The 14855-nt window shown below is 48.0% G+C and overlaps 1 protein-coding gene across 4 annotated transcripts in view; it reads left to right on the forward strand.

Moving 5' to 3' along the window:
- Positions 1-14855, forward strand: part of POU2F3 (POU class 2 homeobox 3) — a 90497-nt gene that overhangs the window by 36012 nt on the left and 39630 nt on the right. For 3 of the 4 annotated variants that reach the window (XM_043901125.1, XM_043901107.1, XM_043901116.1), the window contains exon 3: positions 416-450. The exons of the other annotated variant lie outside the window; for it this stretch is intronic. In XM_043901125.1, coding sequence (XP_043757060.1) covers positions 416-450 — 35 coding nt within the window. The remainder of the gene's footprint in view (positions 1-415; positions 451-14855) is intronic. 4 annotated transcript variants of the gene reach the window in all.

The raw sequence follows: 14855 nt of genomic DNA on the forward strand, positions 1-14855 counted from the left end.
CCATCAACCCTGGAGGGCTGAGATAGTGGAGGGACTTCTTATCTTCGGGCAGTTCCTTTAGGATCCACGGCTGGTCATCCCTTGTTTTTTCAGAAAGCCTGTGTCAGAACTTCTGTCTGAGGACATCTGGCAGAAGCACTCTGATATGGCAAATTCTAATCCCAGTTAGATTCTAGATGACCTTGGACAAGTCAGTCTCCCTTTGGGAGTTACTCACCTTCTTGAAGAAAATTTTTCAAAGACTGTCCCAGGAAACAGAATAAACAGAAAGAGTCTGGCCACAGGGCAGGCCAAGTGTACATTTTCAAAATAAAGAGAAGCTCATCCTGATATCCTATTTCCCTTTAACTTTCAGTCTCTTCCAATCCTGCTAGCTATTAATATTTTCTTTTTTTTTTTTTTTTATCTTTTTCAGGAAATGATCGAAATGGCTTAGATTTCAACAGGCAGGTAAGGACATTCAGAAGAAAAATTTATTCTATAAATTTTAGGGGTCATTCATACTATGTCAAGTGTGGGGACACAAAGAAGATTAAGGGCAGTTCAAGGGTGTTTATTCATAGACTCATCACTCTCAGGATTGGTAGGGGTATTTCAAGAGCTTTTGCAACCCCCATCTCCTGAATTGGCAGGCGAATTCTTTACCACTAAGCCACCTGGGAAGCAGACAGAAGGGTAGGCTTCAGTTAAAGACACATCTAGGTAAACTACGAGGAAGGACTTGCAACCAATGAGCTTTATCAAACACTGGAAGAGCTACCAAGGGAAGGAGGCTGTAGAATAACCATCTCTCTCAACATCTTTAAAAATAAGACAAGGACTTCCCTGGTGCCTAAGATCCAGTGCCTAGGACTCTGAGTACCCAATGCAGGAGTCCCAGGTTCCATCCCTGGTCAGGGAACAAGATCTCACATGCTGCAGCAAAAGATCTTCAACTAAGATGCCGTGTGCCCTGGCTAAGCCCTGGCTCAGTCAAATAAATAAGTATTTATTAAAATTTTAAAAAGATGAGACAGTTTCTCATCTAAGGGATACTTTGCCCAGGTGTGCTTCCAGGGCAGGAGGATGGAGGATATGCCTGAGGATTCTCTGACCCTGAAGGAGCCCTCTGTGGGTTGGGGTGTGGCCTGTTTCCTGTTCTTTCTGAGCATCCCGGCCCAGGGTACACCTCTCATGGTCCCTTGGATGAGATGCGCAGGGAGTAGCCCATCCATACCAAGACATGGTGGCACCAGCCCAGTCTGGAGGTGGCCCGCTCCACAGGCCCAGTGGGTTTGGCTGCCTGTGTGATCTTTTTGAAGCTGGGGAAAACCTTGCGTTTAGGACAAGGCTGGGGGCAGCCCCTCTGGGCCCAGCAGCCTACCGAGAGGCCCCTGATCCTTTGAACTTCTTTAGGAATAAGGTTTCCTCACCAGTTGGGAGAAAGTTTCCTGGTTTCTGTCAGGGGCAGACCTCACTGGAGTTTGCTTCTTTTGGATGAGCCTCATCAGGGCGGACAGGAGGGCAATCCCACCTTTTCCTGGGAAGGGTTTTTGCATTTCTCATTACTGAGAAGCACAGACACAAGAGATGTTTTCCTTTTTTTTTTCTTTCAGTGCACAGGCTTCTCTATTTGTGTTACGCAGGCTCCAGAACGTGTGGGCTCAGTAGTTGTAGCATGAGGGTTAGTTGCTCCATGTGGGATCTTAGTTCCCCAACCAGGGATCGAACCCACATCCCCTGCATTGCAACATGGATTCTTAATCACTGGACCACCAGAGAAGTCCCACAAGAGACCTTTTCTTTAAAGGGGTGGGAATTTTGGAGTAAGAGAGGCTCTGCTGGTCACACTCCTTTACACACTTAGACTGGCGCTCGCCTCTGTGCACAAACACACACATCCACGCCCTCCCTAAGAATCCATCTGGCTCCCTGTCATTCTGCCTTTCAGATGCCATCAGATACCAGCACCCACACCCTCACATTCACACCAGCTCACCTGCGGAGCTGCAGGGGGCACTAGAATTTCTCAGGTCCCTAAATTGACAATGATACCCTCAAGCTTCATGACAAGGGAAGCCAACATTTGCAGATCCTTGGGCAGTAGGCAAGGTGCTTCTGGCACTTTATCTCGTTTGATCCTCACTATTCTCACCTTACACAGGTAAGAAAATCGCTTCCCAGGCAGCCCCACCTGACTTGGGGAAGGGTTTGAGAGAGTAAGTAATTTGCCAAAGGTCAGGCACATTGGTTAACTGGCAGAACCAGAGCTCGAACCCACATCTCTTTGACTCCCAAACTCATTTTTCCCATGATGCCTTGCAGCACCCTCCTCCACAGTCCTTCGAGTCCCCTCTCCCTGAAAATGCACACCGTCCTTAGGGAGAGGCCTGGGAGCCAGCAGCTGAGCGTGACCTCACCGTGACTAACCTGGAGGAAGTGGGAGGTGGAGGGAGCAGGGAGGGGAAGAAAGAGTGTTGTGTAGGAGTCATCTTTGTGTCTGATACCAAGAAAGGTTGGCAGACGCAGGAAAGCAAAGGCTAAGCCGCCGCCTTTGGTGAAGCTCCGGTTGGAAGACCCCAAGCCAGTTGGTGCCATGGGGAATTGCAGACAGGCTCTGGGTACACTGCCTGCCATCTTGAGGTTGCATGAACAAGGGATGTTTGCTCATCAGGAAGTTTCGTGCTGAGCCTGTTAACTTCCTGATCCCAGGAAAGCAGCCGGAGCCTGTTTGGGAGATAATAGTGAGCTGACCCAGAAGCAGGGTCACCCCTCAGTCCCTTGGAAAGATTCACTCAGAGCCGGGAGGCAACAGGACAAGGCCAGATCCCTGGACAGGGAGTCCGAGGTCCTGAGGGCCAGTGCTATTGTTACCGTACACAATCCTCTTCTCCTTTCTGGGCCTCAGTGTCCTCATGAGTAAAAGAAAGACGTTTGCATGACATGGTCACCAAAGCCCCTGCAGTCTGTATGTTACGGTCCCATCAATTTTCTCATGCCATCTTCTGTTTGGTTATGCTTCCACATTCCTTTCATGTTTTCTTTGAAGAGAAACAGGGAAGAGAGTGTCCATTTCTTTACCCAGAGCTGTAGAGAATGAGGAGAAAATGTCACATGAAATCTTTCCAGTCTTTATGATCTCGTGTGATCCAGAGAAAAGAATCTTTTTGAAATTTAAGGGGCAGAGACAGAAGAACCCAGCAGGCTGGATCTGGGGCTAACCATTCATTCTTTGAATACTTAATCATTCCTAAGGGCTAGATAGAGGGTGTCATTTGCAAGATGATAAATTGCTAATGGACTCTGTAGTGAATTCTGTTAAGACAGAAGAGCTCTGAGCTCTGAGACATTGCACAAGGATGTCACCATAAAGGTGGTGTCCAAAGCGGGTGACAAGGGAAAAGTAAGGGATTTGACTGGCAGAGAGGAGCAACAAGACTATTCTTGTTGCTGTGAAAGTAATGTCTCACAACATAAAAGGAAACTATGTGAAGGTCAACATGGGATGTGATGGTGGAAGATGAGGCTGAACAGATTGTGTAGAACTTTGAATGCCCAGCAAAGAAGTCTGGATCTATCCTGTGGACAGTAGGGAGCCACTAGGCTTTTTCAAACAAAACTAGTTTCACTTAATGGAAGAGTATTAGAAGGGTATGGGAGAAATATCAATAACCTCAGATATGTAGATGACACCACCCTTATGGCAGAAAGTGAAGAGAAACTAAAGAGCCTCTTGATGAAAGTGAAAGAGGAGAGTGAAAAAGTTGGCCTAAAGCTCAACATTCAGAAAACTAAGATCATGGCATCTGGTCCCATCACTTCATGGGAAATAGATGGGGAAACAGTGGAAACAGTGTCAGACTTTATTGTGGGGGGCTCCAAAAATCACTGCAGATGGTGATTGCAGCCATGAAATTAAAAGACGCTTACTCCTTGGAAGGAAAGTTATGACCAACCTAGACAGCATATTAAAAAGCAGAGACATTACTTTGCCAACAAAGGTCCATCTAGTCAAGGCTATGGTTTTTCCAGTAGTCATGTATGGATGAGAGAGTTGGACTGTGAAGAAAGCTGAGTGCCAAAGAATTGATGCTCTTGAACTGTGGTGTTGGAGAAGACTCTTGAGAGTCCCTTGAACTGCAAGGAGATCCAACCAGTCCATCCTAAAGGAGATTGGTCCTGGGTGTTCATTGGAAGGACTGATGCTGAAGCTGAAACTCCAGTACTTTGGCCACCTCATGTGAAGAGTTGACTCATTGGAAAAGACCCTGATGCTGGGAGGGATTGGGGGCAGGAGGAGAAGGGGACGACAGAGGATTAGATGGTTGGATGGCATCACCGACTTGATGGACATGAGTTTGAGTAAGCTCCAGGAGTTGGTGATGGACAGGGAGGCCTGGCGTGCTGCGATTCATGGGGTCACAAAGAGTCGGACACAACTGAGCGACTGAACTGAACTGAACTGACTGATGGGTAAGGAGGGAGGGAAGATGAATGGACTGATGTGAGAGAGGCCAATGGGATGCTGTTGAGGTAGGAGGAAGTAGGCAATGCCAAGGAGAGGGATTAAGCACACAGACATAGAGCCAGATGGCCTGCGTTTGAGTCCTGGGCTTTGCACTGCCTGGCATTGTGACCTTGTACAAGTTCTTCAACTTCTGTATTTCTCTGGGGAGAATACTGGTACCTATCTCACAGGACTGTTGTGAGTGTGTGTATGTGAGTGTACCTCTTTGACAATGTCTAAAATATATATATATATACTATATAGGTATTTGCAATTGTTATTCCTGTGTCAGTAAGCATGAAGAGATTCCAATTTGGGAGATGTTGGCCAAAGATGGAGACAGTGTGAAGAGAAGGTCTGGGGGGATGCGGGAGGCTTTGGCGGGCTGCGGGCCTGGGGAGAGATAGGAGATGCAGTAGAGGAGACAGAAAAGCGAGAACATGGATGGAGGATTTAGCCTAGAAGAGGAAGAAGGGAGGGAGGGAGGGAGGGTTAAGTGCCCCGTCAGTGAGTTCAGGAGCCTTTGGGACAGCCTTCCAGTCATGGAGGAGTTTCTCCACTTCCACTTCCTGCTCTTTGGACCAGCAGCTAACTTCAGAAGAACATTAGGAAGTATTATTGACTCACAGGGCTTAGAGAGCCCGCAGTGACACAGGCACGCCTGGGCAGCCTGGCGCTGCTCTCTGCTGATGGCTTCTGGGCCCTTCATCATTCCAGGGCCATGGGTGTCCATCAGAACTACCAGCACGGCGTCTCCACCTGTGCTGTGGAATGCTGTCTGGCTAGAAGACTTCACAAAAGCTCTCTGAAGCCAGAAGAGAGTCTGAAGCAGGTTGGCAGGTGTCTTTGTCTCTGAGCATCCTGCCCCCAAAGCTGAGAGTCAGCAACCTGGGGTTCTGTCTCAGCCCCAGGCCTGGCAGTTTTCTCAACTCACCTGCTCCTACAACAGTCAGTCTCTGGTGCCTCTCTCAGGACCCCCGTGCCAGCCAGTCCAGAGTGGGGGCCCCACTGCACTCCCATAGAGCGTTTGGTTTTGAATCAAATGGGGTTTTCCTTCACTGTTTTCTTAACTGTGAGCTACCACGTGCTCTGACTGCTCCCGGCATGCGTCAACTGTAGTGTTTAACCAGTTCCATGGGACGCTTTCTCTAACATCAACAAAATTCAGCCTAAGGAAATGTCTCTGAAGATTCTGAGTGGTGGAGAGGCTTCTCTGGGGAGGTCCATGATAGAGGCAGGACCAGACTCTCAAGCTGGGGAGTGAAGGTCTGCAGTGAAGACATAGTGAGTCTTCTCCCAGGCACCCAGGGAGCAGCCCCAAGGAGGGCCAGCCCCACTGTAGCTGAGCACCAGAGGGTGAGGGAGGGAATTAATTGACTACATTTGACCATTTAGTCCCACAAACCTGTCCCTAGCTGAGTAGTGAGGAGGAGTCAGAGAGGGGTAGAACGAGGTCCCTGCCCACAAGAGCTCCCAGCTGTTGAGAAGAAAACATAGTGGAGGATGCGGGGGGTGGGGGTTGGGGGGGAGGCAGGGGGAGGGAAGGGAGAAAGGGGGGCCCCTGCGTTATACTAATGCCAGTGGGGCTGATTCAGGGAGTCTCAGAAAGGGTGCACAGAGCTAGGGATAGTGGGCCCAATAAGCTGGAGGGAGACTCTGAGACCTCCTTGTGAAAGACCTCGGAGGATGAGAATTAAGGATCGTGAAAGTCTTGATCCTCTGAGGCTTGTTTCATCTGCGGCAGAATCCAGCTTCCGGTCCTGTACTTCCAGGTGGAGGCAGGATTGTTGATGGTGGATGGGCAGACTAAGGGAAGAGATTGAGGAGCCAGCCAACTACATTTTGCTCAACCAGAAGCAGTAAGGTTGGGTTTTAGCATGTTGACCTATGACATCCCTCTTTTCCCCCCGCCCAGGTACCAAAGCAGTTGAAAAACACAGATGCAGGAGTCAGACAGATAGATCCACAAGGGAGACACGATTGTTTGTTTTTAACTCAGTGTGCTTTTATTGCCAAAAAGAAAGTGAAACTTTTACACTAGGAAACATTGCTATAAAAATCATTTAATAACAAAATTATAAAGACAGAGTAATGACAAAGAGAGTGGTTAATTCTATCAGAGAGCTTAGATGGACAAAATATATATAGTGAACATCAAAACATATCTCTTATTTCTTTGTCAAACAAGAGAAGAAGGACAACAATACAGTATTACTTTTAGGTGATATCCTTTAAAAAGGTACAATTTATTTAAAAAGATTGCACTTGAACAATAAGCCAGAACTTATTTTCAATTAACTGGTTGGGGGATGTGGTTTTGATGTGTTGCCATAATGGACTTTCAAAGACCTTGCTCCATAATTAAATACATCCACCCTGCACACATAGAGTTGGTGGAGAACAGACTTTAAAGTACCCTCCTAGCCAACAGGCAGGTCCCAGAAGGGACCAAGTCACACATATCCATTTCGTTCTAAACCTGTGTTTCTCAGCCTTATCAGATCCAATAGCCTTTGTAACAAGGGTGCTATAAAACCCCCTTAATATCCTAGAATGAAACTTATAGAAAACATACATAAAAATCAGTAGGATGCTCTAATTTGAATAATGATTCAAAGGAGAATGAAAAAAAATTAAATAATATATATTTCAGCAAGTAAATCCTCGTGAAGACTCCCCCAGAAGGTTTGATGAGATAATATGATGTTTATATGAATGGGACAGACACAAGTACAGACTGATATTGGTATGCTATGCTGGCAGCTCAAAAGCCATGATTTTCCAAAATGTTAAACAAACTCTTGATAAACTTCCAAACAAAATAAAATATAATCTTTCTTCAATTTACGCAGAAAATGGCATCCCAGAAAAAGGCAATGCATATTAAAAGTGTGCAAAACTATGGTGTACCCGCCTAAAAACTGGAATTGGGGCTTCCCTAGCAGTCCAGTGGTTAAGACTCACACTTCCAATCTTCCAATGCAGGGGACCTGGGTTTGATCCCTGGTTGGGTTCGATCCCTGATTGGGAAACTAAGATGCCACCTGCCGCATGGAGCAGTCAAAAGGAAAAAAAAAAAAATCTGGAATTGGGTTCTAGGCTCGTGTGATTATAGGCAGGCTATTTACTGACACAAGTGTCTGGTGGGTATTTGAAATCCAGATGCAAGTTGTACAGAACACAAACAAGAGTTTCTTGACTCTTACTGTCTTCTGTATCACAGGATGTCTAGAATGTCTGTCCTCTGCTTGGTAAATGCAAATAGAACCTCCTAGTTATTAAGACGGAAAAACCACCACACAGATTTCAGAGAATGACTTTCAGGTTCACTGTCACCCCCTGTGAGGACAGCTAACCTAGACTCACCAGGGACACAGGGCACTTCTACAGCAGGTGGAGGGTAAGGTGTTTCTGTGGCTATGATTCTTCCACACTGAAAGACAAGGCAGTGAAATATGGAGGCCCCCCAGCACTGGGAAAAGGCACCCCCAAATAACACACACAGACCTGCCCTCAGAGAACTCGCTTGCTATTCCACAGGGAGATAAGTCTGAAAAGTTCCTTAAAATGTCAGAACAAGGGGTATGTAAACCAGTGCAGCCTCAACAGGGACTAAGCTGGGCTTGTTGAGTCACGGGGTAGATGGAGGACAGAATTCTGAGGCAGGAGATCATTGGTGAGACAAAATGACTCCTTTCTCCAAAGTGATTCCCCCATCATAGTCAAGATAATATAACAATAGAAATATTTATTAGTAGTAAATATTTATTATTATTAAATGATAATAAATCCCGCCTGTGCACAGGTGCTGATTGCAATGTGCTTCATTTTTATTGTTCCTTTTATTACTTAGAGCACTCCTGTGAGGTCTTTGGGATCATTCCAATTCCATAGATTAGAAAACCGATGCACTGGAAGGTTAAGGAATTTCCCCACCATCACTTCATCTGGAAGTAGGGAATTTAAGGCTAGAACAGCCAACCTCCAGACTCCATGTTTCTTCTGCTCCGCGACCCCTCCTGTCTGGGAGGAGGTGGTCCCACGCAGTGGCTGAGCCAATTGTCCGCATTGGTCAACCTCCTCAACCTGAAGGTGAGAACTGTCATCAGGCCTCCTTTCCAGGCATGTTGTAAGGGTTAATTACAGTTAAGACACAGAATAGGCTCTGACATACAGTCATTGACCAATAAACATTAGCTGCTATTATTTCTGATGAATGAGAACCCATAATTTTCTCTTCCTCTTCTCTCCCTGGGTGGCTGCTCTGCCGAGCTTTCACCAGTTTAGATGGGCTGCCGGTGCTACTAGAAGGAAATTTTTTTCTGAGATTCACGATCTCTCCATCTAAGCTTCCCCTTACCCACCTTAAGCTTGGATGGGAAGCAACTGATGATTGTCTTTGCTTTTGGAGAGGTGGGAACTTGTCCTCCTTTGCCAATCATGCTCTGCTGTTTGGCCTGAGGCTCAGATGTCAGTGGTCTCCTGTTCGTGGCCTCGGCAGCAGCGTCGGTATTTAGATGGATTGAGTCTTAGAGCAGGACGGTGGGGAGCATGTAGGAACAGGAGGGCCAGAGTTCTCAGGAGGCCTGGCCCTGGGACACCCTGGTTGACCTTAGAGCCACCAACACCACCACGAAGCCCCTCTGGGGCACTGGGTGTGGGGCCAGCTCATTCCGGCTGCAGCAATGGCAAAAGCCCATGGGTGCCTCTAGCTGGGGAGTGGGAGACCGAACGTTCCTCTCCGCTCATGTGTGGGGTGGAGAGCAGAGAGGACCCAAGAGGAGAAGGAAAGTGTCAGAACTTCTCCCCAATTCTGCAGGGATCCAAAAGAGGGCTTTCTTTGGAGATTTGAATGAGTTGCCTTTGATGGGTCTAGATTCTTGTAAGGAAGGGCCAGTTCATCACCCTCTCATGTAGGAGTCTTTTGGAGCAGGAGTCTTGAAAAAGAAACTGAATTTGGCTCAAATGGCATAAGAAATTAATACCATCCTGAGTTGAGAGGCAGTAGGCCATGCCTTCCCTAAGCAGTATCTCATTGGAACCTCACAGCAACCCAAAGCAATAGCTTTTAGAATTCCCAATTTACAGATGAGAAAACAGAGTCTCAGAAAGGTCAAGAGACTTTCCTGGATCAGGATTCAAACCGTAGATGATGGAATGTGCCAGGCACTTTACCTAAAGTTCTATCTTCTTTGATATTACTTAATCCTTACAACAGCCAGGTGAGGTAAGCGTGATTATTCCCATTATACAGCTGGGGTAAGTTTAACTCAGAGCAGTTAAGTAATTTACCCAAGGTGGAGCTCAGATGTGCAGCAGGCCTGTCTGACCCTACCCTGTGGCAGGCTGTTTTTGAGATAGAGAGATCCTGCGACTCAGAGAGATCCAGAGCCCCCCACCTGCAGTCTGCTCAGTACTTTTCCTCAGGTCCCCAGCCCTGGTGCTCACACCGCAGACCTCTTGCAGCCAGGGCTTGCCAGCCTACACAGCAGAGATGCTATCTGCAGGCTCGGGGAAGGCTGCCAGGGGAGGGGTGGGGTGAAGCAGGGTTCCCACCCAGAGGGTTCCCCTGCCCTGAGAGGAGGAGGCACCCCTCCTGTGCGTGAGAAGGGAGCAGGGAGGAGAGGACTGTTTGCCCGTGAGTGTGCCCACAGGGCTGGGGGCAGGACCTGGCTTCTCTGTGCCCCCAGTCGGAGGGCTGTCGGGGCAGCTCTAGTATCCAGAGGATTCTCCTTCTCCCAGAATCACAGCTGTGGCAGAAAATAAACTCTTCCACCTCAAACTTCCCTCTCCTAGTCTAGCCCAAGAGCGGCTTCGGAGGCCGTGCTCAGGGCTCAGGCGCTGTGGCCTCGTTCAGTTCCCTACCCCATTAAGACAACAGTTTGACTCTCTCAACAGCTATTAAACAAGCGTCATTATTCTCAATGAACGAGGGAACTTAGGCTCAAAATGGTAAAGTGATTTTAATTAAGTGGCAGAGACAGGACTTATTCCATTCAGTGTGTACTTGATCATATGCGCTGTGTCCATTGCTGGCCCCGTCTCCAAGTCCAGCTCATTCTAATAATCGGCTGCCCCATCGCCCCCGTCACCCCCCTCCCGGCCTCTGCTGCTTGTTTCCAGATGCAATGTCAAGACTCCCTTCCCTCCTCCCTGCGAGGCCACTAAAATCCCCTTGGCTCCCAACTCCCAAGGAGTCACATCCTGTTTTGTTTCTCTGTCTTGACAGCCCCTCCCCTGCGCTGGCATCTTGTAACATTTTCTCCCCAGGCTTCGCTGAGGTGGACTCCTGCAGGGTGTCTGGTTCCAGGCTTGCAAGTGACAGTGTAGTGGTCAGAGATCCAGCCCTGGGATCACACAGACCTGGATTTGAATCTTGGCTCTACCACCAGGAGCTGGGGTCACTCACCCTTCCCAAGCCTCAGTTTCCCCCTCTGTAAAATGGGGGGAAATAATAGCATCAACCTCATAGTATTGTTAGGAGGAGGATTAAATGAGATCTTGAGTGTAAGCTGTCTGGGATATAGTAAGCACTCAATAAACTGGCTGTTGTTGCTGTCGCCACAGTTGATTCTAGCTGCCCTGTTTCACATCAGCCTGCTCCCTGCTCTGCTCTTGGGAGGCACTGAAGGCCCGAGGTTCACCATTTTCCAGGTGATAGGTTCATTCAGATTCCCCCAACTGCAGGCCTTCTTCTGGGTGCCCTAACCTGTGCCCTTGTGCCTGACTCAGCCCGTTCCTAGAGGAATAATAAGAAAAATTTGCCAGGCTCAGTTGGTGCCAGGTAAACACAGACATGGCTCACCATACCTGAGAGGGTGGTTCCCAAAATGTTGTACGTAAGTTAAAGTTTTATCAACTAAATTTACTTTTTTTTTCCACCAAGACCCTGCTATTTAAAGCAATATTACGCTGAATCTTTTCAGAGAATATAAAGAATGCCCTTTTACGATGAGTTAGAGCAAACATCATCCATAGGATTTGCTTAAAGTAAGTTCTGTATTAATTTGGCTTTCCCTGATGACATCTTGTCAAAGAAAGTGTGTGATCCTAACCAGGAAATGTTTAAACTTGACCCCATCAGAGTGGATGGGACTCATCTGAGAGCTTGGAAGTGGGTTTTGCAGGCCAGTTGGGGAGCTGGTAAACTGAGGCCCAGAAAGATTAGAACACCCAGTCCCTGGGGGTAAATGCTGATTCCCGCTGGGGCCAGTGGTGGAAGGCTTTTGTGCCCCCTGTCTGGGGCTGGGACTCTTGGGCGTGTGGCTGCTAGGGTATGAGATCCCAGGCCAGAAAGAAAGAGTTAATGCCACTCTGGCCAGCGGGAATCCATGCAGCTGCCCAAAGGCATGGAGTCGCTTTCTCTCTGAAGTGAACCAGAACCAACTTCCTTTCTGAGAATTTGATGCTTCCCCTTATGCTGGCCGGGCAGTGCAGAGGAGGACAGCCTCCTGGCTTTGGGGCACTCCCCAGCCTGGCCGAGCCGCGGCCTCTGAGAGACAGACATTCTTCTCGTATAAAGCAGGGTGGGGAGTAGCAGGTTCTGGGGTTTGGGACTTGGCCCAGAATCTGACCATTCAGCCAGAGTCCAGCTCTCTTAGGGTGGGATGCTCTGAGGGAGCAGAACTGGGAGAGTCTGACCTCACAGGAGACCTCCAAGCCGTCTTCTTCCCAGGTCCTAAGGGCTTCTAAGTACCACCCAGAAATGATCCTCTTTAAAATAAGGAAGTGTCCTCAAGATAGGGAGGAACAGAGGAAGTGGCAGCATCTAGACTCTGTTGCTTTTTTTTTTAAATTTATTTTATTTTTGGCTACACTGAGTCTTTGTTTCTGCATACCGGCCTTCTCTAGTTGCGGGGAGCAGGGGCTACTCTTCGCTGTGGCGCTCGGGCTTCTCGTGGCGGTGGTGGCTTCTCTTGCTGCGGAGCACGGGCTCTAGGGTGCCCGGGCTTCAGCATCTGTGGCACGTGAGCTCCGTAGTCATGGCCCCCAGGCTCTAGATCACAGACAAGACTCAATAGTTATAGCGCACCGGCTTCACTCCTCAGCTTGTGGGATCTTCCCAGCAGGGATCAGACCCGTGTCCCCCTGCACTGGCAGGCGGATTCGTAACCACTGGACCACCAGGGAGGTCGTCAACTGTTTTGAATGAGCCCTACCTGCACTCCTCCAACCCCCTCACCCCCTCATCCTCACTTTCCCATCACCCTACCATTTATCTTTTCAAACTCAGCTCAGATGTCTTCTTCTCCAGGTAGCCCTCCAGAAGATGGGAAATATTTGAGGAAAGAGTCTGTATTATATTGATTACAGTAAAGCAGTGCCTAGCACAGAGCAGACATTCAGTATGGGTTTCTTAAATAAACTGATGGACTGATGGATAGCTGTGATGAACCTATCCACCCGTCCCTCTGTCCTGGTGCCAAGGACTCCCATCTCTGCTTTTCAGGACCTTCTGCTCCTCATGCTGATGTGCTCCCTGTCGTCTTTCTCTCAGCCAGCGATTCTCAGAAACACACCCCTCTTCCCAGGGAGGTGAGCTTGCTGGGTGTCTGCACATAGCATGTACAGTGGGCTCCATCCAGTCCACTCTGGTAAATATTTCCCAACTCCACTGCTTTACTGGCTGGGCCCCAGGAGCTGTTGTTGGCTGAGGTATCTCAGCTGTTTGCTCAGTGGGTGCTGGGTGCCAGGGCCTACCCTCTAGGCATCCGGGGTCTGCATATAGGACTCTGGCCAACTTGGCTTTCTAAACCCTTTGAGGTTGAAAGTTCAGTCCCAAGCTACATATCCCAAGACAGAGGAGGCCCCTTACAAATGCCCCTTAATGGAGGACAGGACTGAGCTGCTCCTAGGACTGCCCTCTCCTGGCCATTTCAATAGAAAGTGACCCCTGACAGCACTGTGACTGTATTTTTCATCAGATGTAGAGACAAATTTGGGTTGGGTTTCTAACTCCAGAGTGAGTCAGAGACACATAGACCCTTAGGGCAAAAGGGTCCCTTAGGTCACTTGTCCCCTGTTCCCAGAAGGGTTCCACAGATCTCTGCTGTCTGCCACCAAGGCTTTCTTCTTCCTTTCTCCTATCCTGACTGTGGATACACTTATTTATTCATAATACAACATTTTACGACCAAGTTTTCACCATCTGCAGTAGCATTTTTTAAAAATATTTACTTATTTATTTGGCTGTTCCGGGTCTTAGTTGCAGCATGTGGGATTTAGTTCTCTGACCAGGGGTTGAAACCAGGCCCTCCACATTAGGAGTGCGGAGTCTTAGCCACTGGACCACCAGGGAAGTTCCTGCAGTGACATTTTAAAAGAAGAAAACAGCAAATTTTTATACAGTTAAATATACTCAATTTTAACAGTCTGAGATTTTGTATTTTGGGGTATTAAAATATCAATTGCATGAAATGAAGTGATGACCTGAGTAGGTGATACTGGTTACTTTAATGTTCTTATTTGACAAAATAAAAGAACACTCTCTGAACTCTGCCAAAAAAAATAAATAAATAAATAAAGATTTACTTGTCAGGAGCCTCAAAACCAGTGTAAGCCTCAAAACCAGCTTAAGCTACCTCCTGGAGCAACGTTCTTCTGCCAACATCCCTGACAGAAGGCCCCTGGCCCCACCCCTCTGCCCAAAGCTCTTCCAGGAATTCGGGACTCACTTTCCAGAATGCAGTTCCCTGCAGGGTTCAGCAGGTTGTGATGTTAGGACGGTCTTTCCCCTGAGACCCCATCCACTCTCTGCGATGGTCACCCGTGGTCGTCACTCCACATGCTCCAGGCCCTGAATCCGTCCACTTCAGTTGACAGCCCTTCAGTATTTGAGAAGAGCTCTCACCCCTCATCCTGCCACCTACACCAGGGCCTCCCTCATGGCTCAGATGGTAAAGAATCTGCCCGCAGTGTGGGAGACCTGGGTTTGATCCAGGTCAGGAAGATCGCCTGGAGAAGGGAATGGCAACCCACTCCAGTATTCTTGCCTGGAGAATCCCATGGATGGAGGAGCCTGGTGGGCTACAGTCCAAGGAGTTGCAAAGAGTGAGACGTGACTGACACAGCACAACGACTCACCCCTCAATCTTCCCCTTTCCGTTTAAACATCCAGAATTCCTCCAGCAAAGTCATATGTAGGTTTCTAGTTGCCTTACTTAAAGCAGTCACACATAAAGTACATGAATGCTTTCTTGTAAAAATATTTAATGATACAGATAAACACAAAGACTTTTGTTCCTTGTTCAGCTTCGGCCCTCTTTCCAGAGAGAATTTCTCTTATCAATATGGTGCGTATGTGTCTAGAAGAACCTTCTCTCTGCACATATGTGGATATGGGAACAAATGGAAATTATAAATATTTGTG

Source organism: Cervus elaphus, chromosome 1 (assembly GCF_910594005.1).
Source record: "Cervus elaphus chromosome 1, mCerEla1.1, whole genome shotgun sequence".
Taxonomy (NCBI): Eukaryota; Metazoa; Chordata; class Mammalia; order Artiodactyla; family Cervidae; genus Cervus; species Cervus elaphus.